The sequence below is a fragment of the Mirounga leonina genome, unplaced genomic scaffold (genome assembly GCF_011800145.1).
Source record: "Mirounga leonina isolate KUSES-001 unplaced genomic scaffold, KU_Mleo_1.0 Mir_101766, whole genome shotgun sequence".
In the NCBI taxonomy this organism is placed as follows: Eukaryota; Metazoa; Chordata; class Mammalia; order Carnivora; family Phocidae; genus Mirounga; species Mirounga leonina.
The window spans coordinates 1-16,914 of record NW_023270199.1 but is presented as its reverse complement, the minus strand read 5'-3'; the positions used below and the strand labels follow the sequence as shown (position 1 = coordinate 16,914).

The window sequence follows — 16,914 nt, the reverse complement described above, 5'->3', positions numbered from 1 at the left end:
AGTCTATGACCAAATTAATGTAGGTCCAGATCTCTTCCTAGTTGTGTGACATGGAATAAGTTACTTCAGTTCTCTGTACTTCAGTTTCCCCCCCATGAGTAAAATGCAGATTTCAACAGGTTGTGTGTGTGTGTGTGTGTGTGTGTGTTAAATGAGGGACTAAAAGTACAAAATGTAGACGAGTACCTGCACATAGGAAGGACTAAAAAAATGTTAACTGTTATTACTTCACAGTCTTTGGGCAACTTAAAGATAATAATTATCATCTTTTCCAATTTGTGTACCCCTCTCTGTTAGCAGGGCGGTTTACAGAGCACAAAAGAACTAATCAGACCTGCCTTACCCAGTGGTGCTTCCATTTAGAACCCTGTATCCCTACCCTGCTTGGGAAGCATGAACAATTCTCTTGTCCAACATAGCAAATGTCAAAACCACAGCTTGACCAGATTGTTTCTCTTTAGCCTTCCCAGTCTTAACATCCCTCCTCTAATTCTGTGCTTATGTACTGAGGCCCAGAGAGGTTAAGTAGCTGATTCAAAGTCTCAAAGCAAGCAATCAGGCAACTGTCATCACTGGAATCTGCAGAAGCCTTGTACGCTCCCAATCCCTGGAGCTCTCCATTCATACCTCCCCCGCATGGCTTGACCTCTTGCCCATGGCACTCACCATCTTCATCAGGAGTGAGGAAGGTATAGAAAGCTGGTGGATTCAAGGACTCCATGATCATGGACTCCACCATTGACTCAGACAGCAGCTCTAGCTCCTCAGGGAGATGGAGTAGGCTGACTGCCTCAGGGAGGGTGCCAGATGGCAGCAAGTCTGGCAGGTTTGGGGGGCTGCCTTCTGGCATAGGCCTGGAGCTGCTGGGTAGGCTCATTGTTGGGACTTCTGACACAGATAGTCCCAGAATTTGCCTGGTACTTTGGGGCCCCAGCAGCAGGTCATGCTGATGCCAGAGCTTTCTTGGGGCAGCCGAGAGGGCTAGGTGGAGCCAAAGGTAATAGGGAGGGCTTCTCCAAGGACAGAGCTGGTCATGGTGCTGCTGGGACTTGCGGGACTTGAGGTTGTGCTTGTGAATGTGCTTGGATCCCGAGGAGGTGGGGGCATAGGTCTGGCAGGTCTGGGGGGTAATGGGGTTTTGGGTTTATTGGGGACTGGGGTCTTAGGTTTGGAAAATGATAAGCTTGGGTCATTTTGGGGAGGTAGGGTACTAGATTTAAGAGGTGATGGGATTATCTTAGGGGCCTAAGGTAAGAGGATCCTGGGGTTAGGGTGTGACAGATTGGGGTCTTGTGAGCAGGAACATTTGGTTTAGTGTGTGGTAGGTATTTGAGGATCTGAAGTGTGGAGACTCCAGGCTTGGGCTGTGGCAAGCTTTTGGGTGACTGTGACGTGAGTACCCCAGGTTGAGAGTGTGATAGAACATCCAGTTTGGGTTGTGATGGAGCACCAGGTTTGGAGGGCAGTGGAATAACATGTTTCATAATGCCAGCTTTGGGCTGGGATAGGGTGCCAGGATTCAGAGGTGGGACTTGTGTCTTGGAACTCATGGGTAATAGGGTACCAGGATTCTGGTGTGATGGTGCACTGGGCTTCATAAGCAACGGGGCACCAGAGTTTGAGGGCCCAAAGGCAGCAGTTTTTATTCTGAGAGTTGGCTGAACCAAAGTGCCAGAATCCTGTTGTGCTGGATTTGGGGGCTTTGGGTGTGCTGGGGTGGATAGGGTACTTAGTGCTCTGACCCAGTGGCTCCAACTCCTTGGAACTGGGCATAATTTCTGTAGAGGCAGGAGTCGTTGAGGATAAATAGGACCTTGGTTTCACAAGCCTTGATTTGGGAGACACCTTGGGTACCAAGGCTGACTGGGCTGTGCCTGTCCCTAGGCCATGCCTGCTGGTGGATGAGGGCATAATGGTGCTGGTCCAGCTGCAGTGGAAGTCTGTATCCTGGCCTTCCCACTTGCCTCCTTGGGCTGCACCATGACCAGTGAAGTCAGAGGTGTGACAAAGTTGTATTCAAGGGACAGGTTGAGGACTTTGGTGGCCAGCAGGTGGAGAGTGGTGGTGTCACGGGCTCGGAAGCATCCCTCAGCAACTCTTCAATAGTGATGTAGGCCCAGAAGCAGCAGGTGAAGTGGGCTACATTGTAGGCTGGCTCCCCTGGGACACCAAAGTTCTTCTGGCTGCTGTTGGTGGCCACCTCACTGTGGCAGGCCACAAGAAGATGACCCTAGGGGCCACGGGCTGCCAGGTGGATGCCCAGTTCCTGCTTGCCTGCCTGCCTGCCTGCACTTGTCCTGCCACCACCAGTTCTGAGCCCCCAGAATAACTGGGGGAAAAGGCCCAAGGGGAGGCCCCAACCAAGCCGCCCAGGCAGTCCAGATGCACATCTGCCAGCAGAGGCATGGAGAGGCCCTCCTCATAGAGGTCCTCCAGCTGTAGGGGTGCATCAGTGCCCTCATACATGCACTGGGCTGCTCCCTGGTTCTCCAGGGGCAGGTGACACAGCAATGGGAAGTCAGCCTCATCCCCAGAGGCCAAACTGAAAAGGGACACCCTGTTGCCCAGCACCTGACAGATGTTGGAGAGGGTCACCCTGGGGGTCATCACACTGGCTGTGGGCTCCCCATCTGTCAGGAAGATGATGAGAGGAATCCTCCCCTTATTGGGGCCCCGTCCAGTCTCCTGATTGCTGTGGTTTAGCACTGCTATGGTTTAGCAGAGCTGGGTGAACGTTGGTCCCTAATTGGGAAGCTGACTGTGAGACCATCTTTTCTAGTTATTTCTATCCCCATTGCAGACACTCTGGGCACCTCACCAACCTCTCAGGCTCAGTCATTTCTCCTCATCTTTGCTCAGACTGTTTCTGCTGCTTATCCTTCCTAACTCCCCCACCCCCACACAGGCTCCCTGAGATCTGACAGTGGGGCCCACATGTCCTTGGCTTTTATCATTCCCTTCCTCAGACTATGATTTGCCTGTTTCCTGGGGGGATATCTTAATTCTCTAGTCAGACAGGCAGCTCCCCAACGATAGCAACCCCACCTCCAGGCTACAGGGGAAGAAAGGGCTGAGTTGACAGGAGGTGGTGGGTGGGGGAGACTTGAGTACTTTTCTGAGAGACGATTGATCAAAAGCCAGAATCAGGACGGTAGCTTGACCAAATGCTTGGAAATAAGTATGTAGATTACTGATTTTAAAAAGTTTTGGCAAATTCTTCTGAGTATATGCTTTAAAGAAACTCAGGGCCAAAGAAGAATGTGCCCTAAAATACATAGTGCTATGTTCTTTCTACTAGGAAAAGGGACCCAGAAGGATGAAGGGATGTATTTGGATAAAATATAATAGTGATATTTCAGGTATTGTGAGAGGTGAGGTGGATGGGGGAATGAAGGGAGCATTTCAAGAATTCCCCACATCTGGGGCACCTGGCTGGCTCAGGCGGTAGAGCACGTGACTCTTAATCTTAGGGTCATGAGTTTGAGCCCCACGTTGGGTGTGGAGCCTACCTAAAACAGAAAAAATAAATAAATAATAAATAAAAAATAAAAAGGAATTCCCCACATTACCATAGCCCATCCATTTGAGTGCGTAGGTCTAACACTCACAGCCATCAGCTTCCCTGTGACCCAGGTAGTCCTTGGTGCTGTGGATATTCTGGATGGTAGCCTGGATGGAGCCTCCAGCTTTCTAGACACTAACCGAGTCAGAAAAGGTGATGATGTTGAAGTGGTCGTTGACCCGCAGGTCACTCAGGATCACATTCGTGGCCTTTTCAGTCTGTGGGATATGGATGAAGTGAAGGAGATGGACCAAGGCTGGAGGTCTTGCTCAAGACTGAAAGGTTATGTCTATACAAGGTACTAAGGCCTAAGTGTTGTATGGTTTTAAGACTCTCTGACTCTGGCACTCTGGAAGTCTAGAATTCTCAGGGGAAAATGCTATAGGCCCCTATGGATCTAAGCCTAGAACTACACTGTCCAATGGTAACTACTAGCCACATGTAGCTACTTAAATGTAAGTTAGTTAAAATTAACGAAAAAAAATGTTAAATGCTATTTCTTTACTTTCAGTAGCCACATTTCAAGTGTCCAATAACGACACGAGAGTTATTGCAGAACAGTGGCTACTGTATGGGACACCTCAGAACTTTAGAACATTTCTATCATCAAGATAGTTCTATTAGACAGTAGTGGTCTAGAAGGTTCAAGCTCTATGCATTCAGGGTACTAGAATCCTGTGTGTTCCATGGTTCCTGGACCCCATGACCCAGGATTCAGTGATTCCAGGACCCTAAAGCTTAAGAGCTTTATGATTCTAGGTCTTTATAACTTCTTTTCAGTGACTTTGGCATGCTTTGGTTCTGCCCTATGTAATCTGTTCTTTTACCTCACCTTCCATTTCTTCCAGGCGGATCTTCTCACCAGCCCCCAGATAACCCAGATTCCATTTTTTTTTTTTTTCTCCACAACTTTGCTCTTGTTGAGCCCTTTGGATAACAGACCTTCCCACTTCCCCTTTACTTATCCGTATCTTCACTGCTCCTTCTCTGGGCAGCCCTTCCTTGATTGCTTACTTTGACCCATGCCCCTTGTACCCAGATATTCCCTGTGCCAGATGGTTTGCTGACTGTCATACGTAGAATATTTTCATTTTCCACAGAGATGTTGAGCCCTCTGAGAACACGGCTTCAAATGCTTCTTCCTATTGGCTCCCTTCTCCATGGCAATACCTAGCATAGGGCTGGGCACATAGGAGGTTCAGGGAATACGGAATGTAGGTCCTAGAATTAGGTACCACTTATGGGGCACTTTTTATGTTCCAGGCACTGTGCCAAATGCTTAGATGCGTCAGCTCATTTAATCGTCATAGCAACACAATGAAAAAGGTACTGATACTATACCCATTTTATCAGTGACAACACTGAGGCTCAGAGAGTTGGAGTGACTTGCTCAGGGTCACACAACTAGTCACCAATGAACCAGGGACTCAAATCCATATTCTGGAGGTGTTAAACATTATGCCTTCAAAATTTTATATTGTTACAGATTTCGGAGACCACAAGGAATACCACTTGTGGCCCACCTTTCTCTACACCTTAAACTGATAGAAGATGCCTTGAATGCTTTCAAGTGGATCAGAGTCTTTCCTGCCACAGGATGAGCTCAGGTCACACATTCTGGAATAGGGAGCTGAGGTCTTGCTCAAGACTGAAAGGTTATTTCTATACGAGGTACTAAGGCCTAAGTGTTGTATGGTTTTAAGGATTTAGCCATTCATTCTTGTTTTCATTCAGAGGACTGCAACCTAGAGCATGATGGCCCTTCCCGAGAATCTCCTGTTAACCAGAGACAAATTATGTTTTTAGAAGTATGTTGTTTAATCTATTGAGATTTTCCAGCTATCTTTCTGTTATTGATTTCTAGTTTAATTCCGCTTGGTGTGAGAGCATATATTTATTGTATGATTTATATTCTTCTAAATTTGTTAAGGCGTGTTTTATGGCCCACAATGGAGTCTACCTTGGCAAATGTTCTATGTGAGCTTGAGACGGTTGTGTATTGTGCTGTTGTTGGATGAGGTATTGTGTAGATGTCAATTAGATCCAACTGATTGATGGTGCTGTTCAGTTAAACTAAGTCCTTACTGATTTTGTGCCTGCTGGATCTGTCCATTTGTGACAGAAGGGAGCTGAAGTCTCTAACTATATAACAGTGGTTTCAGCTTTTTCTCCTTGCAGTTTCTATCAGTGTTTGCCTCATGTCTTTTGATGTTCTACTGTTAGGTGCATTACACATTAAGGATTGTCATGTCTTCTTGGAGAGCCATTATATAATTATAGTTATATAAGATTTCTTTTTCAGTCTGAAAGCAGTCCTTGTGTATTAACTGGCCAAATTGCAGAAATAGTGATGCTAGATACCTTAGTTTATCCTTCTAATAAGCTGTTGATCTGGTCTTCCCTATTGCCAGCATCTGCACCTTCCACAAAATGGGTGATCTTTTTCTTCATTCCACCTCATGGAGAAGATAGTTTGAAGGGCCACTGGAAGTCTTTTGTTTCTTTGAAACACTTTACAGTAATATAGATCTTGTGAATCAGATCCTCCATGCGAACGATGCCATATCTACCAAGAGATCGAGCAGTGTGTTATATCTGTCAGGGAAATTTGCTTTTTGTTCCTTTATACAATGCATCTCTTTATCCCTGATAATTTACATGCTCTAAAGTTTACTTTGTCTGAAATTAGTATAGCTGCTCCAGCTTTTTTATTAGTGTTCAGCATGGTATCTTTTATTTTTTTCCATACCATTACTTTTAATCTGTCTGTGTCTTTATATTTAAAATGGGTTTCTTGTAGACAACACATCGTTGGGTCTGGTTTTTTTGTTTGTTTGTTTTTGTTAGGTTCTGTTTGGTTTTAATCAACACTGATAGTCTCTGTCTTCTAATAGGTGTGTTTAGACCATTCACAGTTAAAGTGATTACTGTTATAGATAGAATAATATTTGCCATGTTTTTAACCCTTTTCTATTTGCTGCCCTTGTTTTTCTTTTCTTTTCCTTCCTCCTTTTTTTTTTTTGTCTTCTATTCTTTTTCTGTCTTCTGTGGTTTTAATTGAATGTTTTATATGATCCCATTTTCTCTTGTCCTTTAGCAGAGCCATTATGGTTTTAATTTTTTTTTCTTAGTGGTTTCCCTAGAATGTGCAATATGCTTTCACAACTAATCCAAGTCCACTTTCAAAAAACACTATAGCTTCATGTGTAGTACAAGTACCTCATGACAGAATATTCCCAATTCATCCCTCCTGTCTCTTATATAACATTGCTGTCATTAGTTTCAATTATCAATAAGCTGTAGTCACTGAACACATTATTTCTGTTATTATTTTGAACAGTTTTTGTTAGAACAATTAATTCAAAAAGAAAAGAGTTTATCTTACCTGAATTCATTCCTTCCCTAACACTCTTTCTTTCTTTATGTAGACCCAAATATCTGAACTACACCATTTCCCTTCTCTCTGAAAACTTCTTTTCACATTTACCTGTGCAAGGCAGGTCTACCGGCAACGATTCCCTCAATTTTTGTTTGGCTAATAGTCTTTCTATCTCTTTCACGTTGGAAAGACAATTTTGCTGTATACAGAATTCTAGGCTGGTAGTTTTTGGGTTTTGTTGTTTGTTTGCTTTGTTTTGTTGTTCTTCAACACGTTAAATATTTCAGTTCACTCTTTTTGTTGTTGTTGTTGCATGCTTTCTCAAGAGAAGTCTAAGGTAATTCTTATTCTTTTTTTTTTAAGATTTTATTCCTTTATTCATAAGAGACAGACAGAGAGAGAGAGGCAGAGGGAGAAGCAGGCTCCCCGCTGAGCAGGGAGCCCGATGTGGGACTCGATCCCAGGACCCTGGGATCATGACCTGAGCCGAAGGCAGACACTTAACCATCTGAGCCACCCAGGCACCCCGGTAATTTTTATTCTTCTTCCTGTATAAGGAAGGTGGGGATATTCTCCATGGGCTTTTTTTTTTTTTTTTTTAGAACTTTTTCTTTGATTTTCTGCAGTTTGAATAGGATATGCCTATGTGTAGATTTTTTTGGTATTTATCCTGCATGGTGTTCTCTGAGCTTCCCAGACCTGTGGTTTAGTGACTGTCATTTATTTTGGAAAATCTGTACCCAGTATTCCTTCAAGTATTTCTTCTGTTTTTTTTTTTTTTTTAAGATTTTATTTATTTATTTGAGAGAGAGAAAGAGAGAGCACATGAGAGGGGGGAGGGTCAGAGGGAGAAGCAGACTCCCTGCCGAGCAGGGAGCCCGATGCGGGACTCGATCCAGGGACTCCAGGATCATGACCTGAGCTGAAGGCAGTCGCTTAAACAACTGAGCCACCCAGGCGCCCCCAAGTATTTCTTCTGTTATTTTCTTTCTTCTCCTTCTGGTGTTCCCATTACACATATGTGTTGCACTTTTGTAATTGTACACAGTTCTTAGATATTCTCTTTTGTCTTATTTTGTTTTACGTTCTTTTTTCTCTTTGCTTTTCAGTTTGGGAAGTTCCTATTAACACATCCTCAAGCTTATTGACTTATTCTTTGTCCATGTTCAGTCTCCTAATGAGCCCACACCGAAGGCATTTTTCATTCCTGTTACAGTGTTTTATATTTCTAGCATTTACTTTTGTTTTTCTCAGGGTATCCATCTCTGTTTGCATTACCTGTCTGTTCTTGCATGTTATCCACTTTTCCCATTAGGGCCCTTAGCATATTAGTCATGGCCATTTTAAATTCCAGGTCTAATAATTTCTCTGCCATATCAGTGAGGTTCTGATGGTTGATTCATCTTTTTGGACTGTGTTTTTTTTCATTTTAGCATGGCTTGTAAGTTTTTGGTGAAAGCAGACATGATGTGTCACGTAAAAAGACCTGAGGTAAATAGGTCTTTAGTGGTAGATTCTATGTTTATCTGGCTAGGAATTAGGTTGTGCTTGCTAGTTGTTACAGTTGCATGTGTCAGAGGCAAACATTTCTTTTAGGGTCCTTGTTTTTGACTCCTCTATTGTCTTGGGTTTCTCGGGATATTCTTTCCTAAAGAGTCTAGGCTTCCAGCTCTGTCAGCTGTAATCTCCTGTTGTTATACAGGAATGCAGTGCATGTGGTGATACTGTGTGGGGGAAGGAGAAGCATTTCATAGTTCTATGCTCAGGTCTCAGTCTTTTAGGGCACCTATGCCCCTGAACTATGACCTCCACAAGTGCTCCTCAGCTTCTTCCTGACCTCAGTTGAGATGGAAAGGCTAGAAAAGCTTGGAGTTGGGTATATCCTTTCCCCTACACATAAGACTACAAAAGACAGCTCTCAATATTTCCCTTCCCCCAGTTTGGTTACACCCTGGTAAAATACAAGTCAGTAGCCTTAGGTCCCATGGGCTCTATGGTTCAGAACTTCAAGGCACATAGACTGTACTGCTCCAGGTCACTTGAATTTTATAATTCTAGAGTCCCAGAGTATGGGAGTTCAAAATACTGCTTCCAAAACTTTATGGATTCAGGCTCTAAACTCAAAATCTCTTTGGCCTATGGCTGCACTATTCCGTTCTAAGGGTGCTCTGGTAGAAGGGCTACAATATTTAAATCTAGATGGACCCAGGACTCTGTAGTTTCTAAGCACTACAGTGCCAGGGCACCATATTTTTCTGGCTTTGAAGTAAAATAAACAAACCAGGACAAAACAAACCTGTGGCCTCTGGAAGGTTCAGAGTCTAAATTGACTATGATCTTCTTCTTATTTGTTGACTCAGGTTTTATGACACCAGAGTTCTCCAGCTTAAAGTTTCTATGACTCTGGGCCCCTTGGCGATCTGAAGTTTTGTGCTTAAGGGTCTTGATGGTTATAGCCCCATTGTCCAATGTTTCAACGTTCCCAGTATTCTGTGGTTTCGGGTCTACATGGCTCCTGGTGTGCAAGGTTACCAGGACCCTAAGGTAGGCCTCGGCCTAAAAGATCCGAGGGTGAAGGGAGGTAGAGTCCCTGGTCCCAGGGGACCACTGTTCCCATACTCTCTGCTTTCTGAGCCTTCTAAAACAAGAGCTATGAAAGGTCTGCTGGGTCCTCGTTACCTGCTTCATCGTGGTGCCAAACTTGGAGCCAGCCGCTCATGTCAATAACGAATACCACGTTTTTCTTGACAGGTGGGAGGGCTCTGGGGGGCAAAGTAATGAATAAAATAGCCCTCGTAAAACTGGACAAAAAGAAGTGAAACCAACAAGAACTGTGAAAGGCAGTCTAACTCAGGTCCCCTCTTGTTCTCCGACATAACACCCTGCTTTTTTCCTCCCTAGGCCTTCCCTCTGTTTCTAGTTAAATTAAGCATCTGTGCAGTTGTTTGTTTCAATGTCCATCTCCTCCACCAGAACTGTGTCTCTGCTGTTCAGGCTGTCAGCCCAGGGCCTGCCCCAGAGCTGTGGAGTGAATGAGACTGGCTTGTGGCCCAAGGCTCCAAGGATCAGGATCTCTGTAATATGTGAGTTCCTGTCCATGAGAGCTGACTTGCAGTCTTGAGGGCCCCTGGGGACAGTTTGCCTGGGCTCCAGGAACTGTAAGTATTGTTTTAACCTCCCTCTATAGAGTGAGCCAGGGGCCCAGCTCCATTGCTGCCAGGGGCTGGGAGTTTGCAGGGCTTCCCTCTCCTCCTTAAACCTCCTTTCTGCTGTTGCTGGGCAGAGTAAGCAGGGAAGGAGGGAGCAGAGGCTGAGTGAGCTGTTTGTTCAGAGGGGATTGGTTAGACCAGGTGCAGATGCCTTGGCCTGCCACGGATGTGATTGGCTGCTGACCCCCTTCCCCCACTCCATCTCCCCTCTGCAGAGCCTGGGAGCTGGAACAGCTAAGGGAAGTGGAGGGGGGAGCTGGGAAGGCCCCCAGGACCAGTGTCAGCTCAGCCTAGGGAAGTATGGGCTTGCTGAGGGTCTGTGCTGCTCAGTAGCCTGAAGTAAGCCCTGCCTTGGGACAGCCAGCTTTATTCTCCTCTCTGCCATTCAGGAGCTCTCTGAATGGCAAGGCTGGCCACACTATCTCCTCCTCTCTCACTCAGGGGGAAAGGAGGATAAGGGAGGACATCTTGCTCTTGCCCTCCACTCCAGCCTTTGAATTAATTCACAAGTGCATATGAGGGCTCTGTCTCCACTTTCTCCTGGCACTCTACAGCAGTTCTCAAAGGCCTGGGTCGTCCATCCTGCAACTGCCCAGGCCCAAGGCAGAGCCCAGCTGCCCTCCTATTCCTCCCATAACCTGGGCAGGTGAGAGTTTCCAGAAAAATCACATTCTTATCTCCTCATGGTGGCCTCACACCTCACATCTTAGAAGCCAGAGGCATGACCCAGGTCACCAACCTCTCACGCTCCCCTCAGCTGCCATGCCACCTCACTTGGCAGGAAATGTTTCCTTTCCTTCCTAATGAAGAAAATTAAAGGCACCACGCCATGTCCCTTGGACTGCCCACCCCATCCTTGCACAGGGTTCACACACCCATACACCTCTTCCTCTATTAAGGACCAGACAGTCCTGTCCTGGACCCCATGCACTCCCAGCCTCCAGCACCTCCTCCACCAGTCAGACCCTTCTCTCCAACCTGCCCCACACATGCTACTGGGTCTTCTTTAGGATGCGGGAAGTGTTGTGTCTTTTCCATCCACTAAGACAGTCCCCATTGATCCCAATCCCATCAAAACTTCAAACCATCTCCTCTCCTCCCTGCAGCATGCCAAGGTAATGAAATCATCACCTACAGTGGTCTGCCCACCTCCAGCTTATTCCTCTCCACACCACAGACTGGCTTCAGCCCCCACCACACACTGACTCTTCCCTCACTAAAGGCAACAATAACTAGTTGGTTTCCAAACTCAATGGGTATATTTTTTTTTATATATTTTTATTTATTTGTTTGAGAGAGAGAATGAGAGAGAGAGAGCATGAGAGGGGGGAGGGTCAGAGGGAGAAGCAGGCTCCCTGCTGAGCAGGGAGCCCGATGTGGGACTCGATCCGGGGACTCCAGGATCATGACCTGAGCCAAAGGCAGTTGCTTAACCAACTGAGCCACCCAGGCGTCCCTCAATGGGTGTATTTTGATTCTTATTGAACTGCAGCTCCCTGATGTATTTCACAATTGGCGATCACTTTGGGTCCCAAGAAGAATCTTCTGTCCTGGGAATCAGAGATGGCAAACTCTCCTTATTCTCCTACCAGATTTCTGGCCCATTTGATTCAGCCTCTTACTTGAGCTCCATTTTCTCCCCCTGTCCCTTAAGCAGTGCTTCCTGATTTTTTTTTTTTTTCAGTCGTGGCATGCAAAGAAAATGATTATGCTTGTGTAGCACAATGGAGGGAAATGGTGGGGATATAGAGCTCTGAGCAGACTGTTGTCAGCTGGTGGGGCTGGATACCCAGAGAGCTGAGGAGATCAATGGCTGCTGGACTGGGAAGCTGTGCCTTAGCAATTACCATCCTGGATCTGCTCTTCTGGCTCAACACATTCTCCCTGGGTCACTTCCCTAGCTTTCGTATTTTCAGTCCCTGAATCTCCACGATGACCCAATACCTCTTTCTCCAATCCAATGCTCTCCGCTCTTTCCCCTCCACAACTGCATACCTGATCACCGTTGGACCCATTCCCTTGGATGTCTGAAGATGCCTCCAATGTATTTTGCCCAAACAATAAATTCATGTATTTCCTCCATCCTGCCCTTGTGTGCCTTTGTCATTTACAGACCCTATCATCCACATGGTCACTCCAGATACAAACCTTGGCGTCACCCTTGAATCTTCCTGTGCCCCTCACTCCCCACATCCAACCAGCCACCAATTCCTTCTGGTTTAATCTGCTGGATATATCTCAGGCCCACCCTTCCTCTCCATCCCAAACTAACAAAACCCAGATTCAAGACTTCTTTCTCTTTGGTTCTGCTGCTTCTATTGTGGCCCCTCCCATCCATGCATCTTTGCAGCAGCTGCTCAGTCGGGTCTTTCTAAACTCAAACCCCATAATGTCATTCCCTCTCATGGCTCCCTTGTCACCTCCAAGACATATTCCATGCTCCTTATCATGCCCCTGCAGCACTCGTAGCCTTCGGTCTCACCTCTTACCATTTCTTGTGCCTCAAATCAATGCTCCAGGAACTCCAACCTACTTGAGGCTCCCTAAACACCCCTGGGTATTTCCAGCCTTTATTCCCTGTATCAGGCAGCCCCCAGTTGGCTAGAATGCCTTTCCCTTTCCACAGCCCTTCTCCCAACTTGGTACACGGTCTTGTATTCCTTAACCCAGGTCGGTCTTTACTTCGGCCAGGGAGCCCTGCCTGACCACCTTCTTCCCTCATGATGGCATCCATCCCAGCTTGTGTTGTCACTGGAAGAGCACTTCTCATCTTGTGTGTGTGTGTGTGTGTGTGTGTGTGTCTGTTTCACCCAGAGACAGTGAATAGGATCTGTGTGTGATGCACTTCAGGGTTCCCAGCACCAGCCAGCAGTGGGCATGAAGCAGATTAGGTACATAGGGAGTCCCAGCTGAGTGAATGAAGGGGTGAATGTGCTGGACTTTGAAAGATGGGCATACTCAAGCAGGAATGGGAGGTCAATTGAGGGATTCTTGGTAGGGGATGCAGGAGTCAGGGCACACAGTAAATGGGAGTATCTGTCTTGCTATTTAGTGCCTAATTACATCTGTTCTAATTATATTTCTGCTCCAGGCAATGGTCAAAAAGGTAAAGAATAGGAAGCAAATACCTCAATTTACACATCCACATGATAGAACACCAGGTTAAGGCACCTGCTGCCACCTACTGGCAGGGTACCCTCAGCTCCTATTCTGAGAGGGAGAATTATTTTATTCCCCCTACACAACAGGCTGTACCATACCTCTGTGCTTCTGCACATACTGTCCCCCACTCTCTCTGCATGCTATTCCCTTCACACTATCGACCCAGGCAGAGGTAGAGTCTATTCATATTTTCCCAGGCTAATTTAAAGGCCAACTCCTTTAGGAAGGCTTTCCTGGAACCCTCCTCAGTGGTATCTGCACATAACCCATTACAGATTTATACGCAGCATTTAGAACTGTTTATGACTGCCGAAGCTCTATGTATCCAGCTGCTTAGGGACCGGGATGTTCCAAAGGAAGACTAGGGGTTGTGTCCACCTCATTTCTGAGATCCCAGAGTCAATGAGGACAGGACTGGGCTAGAGTAGCTCTGCTTGGTGGCGATGTATCCACGTATGAATGAATGAGTAAATATGTGCATGGGAAGAGGTGTTACCAAAGCACTATATTAGCCCAGAGCAGAGAGAGGAATTGTCCGTGGGCTGGGGTCATCAGAGAGGTGGCACTTGAGCAAGGTCTTCAAGGATGAGGACCAGTGGAGAAAAGAGGGAGAAGACATTCCCAGGGCAAGCAGATAGTATGAGCAAATGCTCAGACACAAATGAGTGGCAAATTCAGGTGTTTTTGAAGAAAGGCATGTGGTGTGGTGTTGTACAGTATGGTGTGGTGTGGTGTGGTGTGGTGTGGTGTGGTATGGTGTGGTGTGGGGCAGCCAGAGGGTGGTTTGTGTGCTGCAGGTGGTGAGAGGTATGGCAGGAAAGGAAGGCTGGCACCAGACGTCTCAGGCTGCTATGCAATCGTTGTTGTCAAGCCAAGGGTCTTGGATCCATGCTCTAACCCTCTGGCAGAGCATGGGATCTCTGTATACTCTTCACGAATGTGTGAGCTCAGAATTAAGGGCTCCCTGTTTAGGCCGATGGCTCAGGTGAGGCAAAAAGAATTTTTCAAACTTAGAGACGGCAAGAAAGTGTGAGGGAACATGAGAGCATCAGAGCTGCAGAAAGTGTGAGAGCCCCATGAGTGTGAGAGACCAATTACAGGCCAATGGTTCACTTTCCAAAAGGACTGGTTAAGAGTGGGCTATAGCTTGATTCAAGTAGGAATGGATACACTTCAGGGTGCCTGGGTGGCTTGGTGGGTTAAGCATCTGCCTTCGGCTCAGGTCATGATCCCAGGGTCCTGGGATGGAGCCCTGTGTGGGGCTCCCTCCTCGGTGGGGAGTCTGCTTCTCCTTCTGCTTCTCCCTCTGCCCCTCCCCCTCCCCCTGCCCCTGCTCCTGCGTGCTCTCTCTCTCTCACTCAAATAAATAGAATCTTAAAAAAAAAAAAAAAAAGAATAGGTTCATTTGGAGTTTTATTCAATTTATACAGTTCCAGGTCTCTAACACTTAGAGGAAGCACATGTGTCTCCTATGGTGTGAAGTCATGTGTCCCTATACTACATTCTGTCCGTGTTCACTTGTCCTCACTGATCTCTAGGGAAAACCAGATGAGCAACTTGCAGAAGCCAGATTACTGGCCAGGCCTGTCTGACTTCAGAGCCCATACTCTTTCCATTCCCCTGGCTCCCTCACCTGCACGTCTCCAGTGATGCCCTCCATGACTACATCGTACTGGACCACAAAGTGGGCCAAGATGCCTGAGCTGGAGAAGGCAGACTGGTCTTGCAGTGTGGGGCAGAAGGTGATTCAGACACAGGTCTCTCCCCTCTCAATCCTGGTGGATGGGGGCAAGTCAGCCTCACCTGTATGGGTGGGGAGGGTTGAGATGGGTGGCATGGAAGGCTCACCAAGCAGAAATCCAGGAAAGGGGACATCAAAAGGGGCAATATCTGAGCATGGGGAAAAGCAAACCCTGCACCACCTGCTGCTCCTCCTGCTTACAACACCCTTCCACTTGCCCCAGTGCTATAATCCTCTCCTAATCCCACAACTAGCTCCTCCTGCTCTGCCTCTTCCTGCAGGCCCAGGCTGACAGACCCAGCCCTCCCCACAGCTCCCAGGCTCTGGAAGTCTGACCCTCACCCGCAACACCGCCCTGGCTCACGTGCCCTCCATCCCTGGGCCCAGTCTCTGGAGGAGTGTCATGTCCCCAGGTAGACCAGGGACCTGCGTCTCCTCCCACAGAGGCTGTGGGGTGTGTGCTGTGGAGAGAGACAAACACGGAAACAGGGCCTAGGTCCCCTCCCATGCCCCTTACTGCTGTGGGAAATTGCAGCCTAGCAAGGTTCTCCTCTGGGATAGACTTTTATGTGTTTTCTTCCCCCTCTGCCTTCTGACTCTCAGAATCACGTGTGTGAATAAGGCTTTTAGCGCCTCATGAAATCACAGATGATTTTCTGGTCCCGGATGTTTGCCGAGCCAGCCACAAGATCAACTCTTCTGGAATTCCAGCGCAAGACAAATGTCCATTTAGACATGTCTCTGTGCCTCCTTTTTTCCAGAAAATGGAACCTTGGGAATTCCGCTTCCCCCCTCCTTCCTGCTACATACAGCTGCCAGGAAGCTTAGGGGCAAACTGAGCCCCCATACTCTCTGAGGCGCCTGCTTACATACATTCCCTTGGCTTCCTTCCTTTGAGAGGTCTTTGTTCTGTTTTTTTTTTCCCCACAGGATTGGCTCTACCCTCCGTTTTAACCTTTAAGGAGAAGGGGGAGGGAGCTGCCATTTATAGCTTAGGGCTTAAGAGTGCAGCCTGCAAGGACTCAGATGCTGCCTGTGGGCCCTTGGACAAGTTATTCACACTCTCTAAGCCTCAGTCTCCTCATCCATAGCACGGGAATGATAACAGCTCTTATTTCATAGACAGTGATTGTGGGGATTAAATGAGACCATTTATGTAAAGCATTTGGAACCGTACTTGGTTCTTAGTAAGTGCTCAAACAATTACAGTTATCATCACATCTTCATGAGACTCTGCACCAGTGATTTGTAAGAAGGAATTTTCTCAAATCCTCACAATGGTCCTGGGCTATAGATGGCATCTCCCCATTGTACTGGCGGGAAAAGCGAAGCAGAGCAATTGAGTGATTTGCCTGGGTCCCACCTTAGGAGAAGGTCAAAGCTGGGATTGGAACCCAGGTCTGTGTGGCTGTCTCTCTCCTTTATGTATGTATACCACCCTGCGTCTCTGGGCCAGCAGGCTGAAATGAGGCAAAGCCTCCAAGCTAAACAGCTTGGTGAGGGTGGCCACATGGCATAAGTGGTTTCTCTGTGCCTGTCCGTTCATCTCTCAGAGGAGGTGGGTAGGCCAGCTCAGTTGTTCTCCCATCTGGCTGGTATCAAATTCACCTGCAAATGGGTTAAAAACATAGATTCCTGGGCCCCTCCCCAACCTACTGAAGCAGAATCCAGAAGGGTGGGGTCCAGTAATCTGTATTTCTAACAGCTCACATAGTGATTCTGATGTAGCCAGTCTGGCCTTCAAACATCTGCAGATGAAATTTAAAGCGAGGCTGGCAGCCAGGACAGCTCTCTGGCCTACAGAGCCTGAGATGGTATCCTCAAGGGCAGCCTGCAATTCACACTGTCTTCCCGTTGCCCT

General features: G+C 47.0%; 1 protein-coding gene across 1 annotated transcript; it reads right to left on the bottom strand.

Annotated features, from left to right (window-relative positions):
• Window positions 1-355: 355 nt before the first annotated feature.
• ITIH6 (inter-alpha-trypsin inhibitor heavy chain family member 6) lies at window positions 356-15,115 on the bottom strand (the record flags this gene model as incomplete). Its single annotated transcript, XM_035009982.1, is given in 13 exon segments — window positions 356-976; window positions 979-1,286; window positions 1,289-1,730; window positions 1,732-1,919; window positions 1,922-2,089; window positions 2,092-2,287; window positions 2,290-2,716; window positions 2,718-2,742; window positions 3,609-3,780; window positions 9,621-9,653; window positions 9,655-9,708; window positions 9,710-9,742; window positions 14,946-15,115. Coding segments are annotated over 13 exon segments (2,720 nt in total), but the record flags the coding sequence as incomplete, so codon positions are not given.
• Between the last annotated feature and the right edge of the window lie 1,799 nt (window positions 15,116-16,914).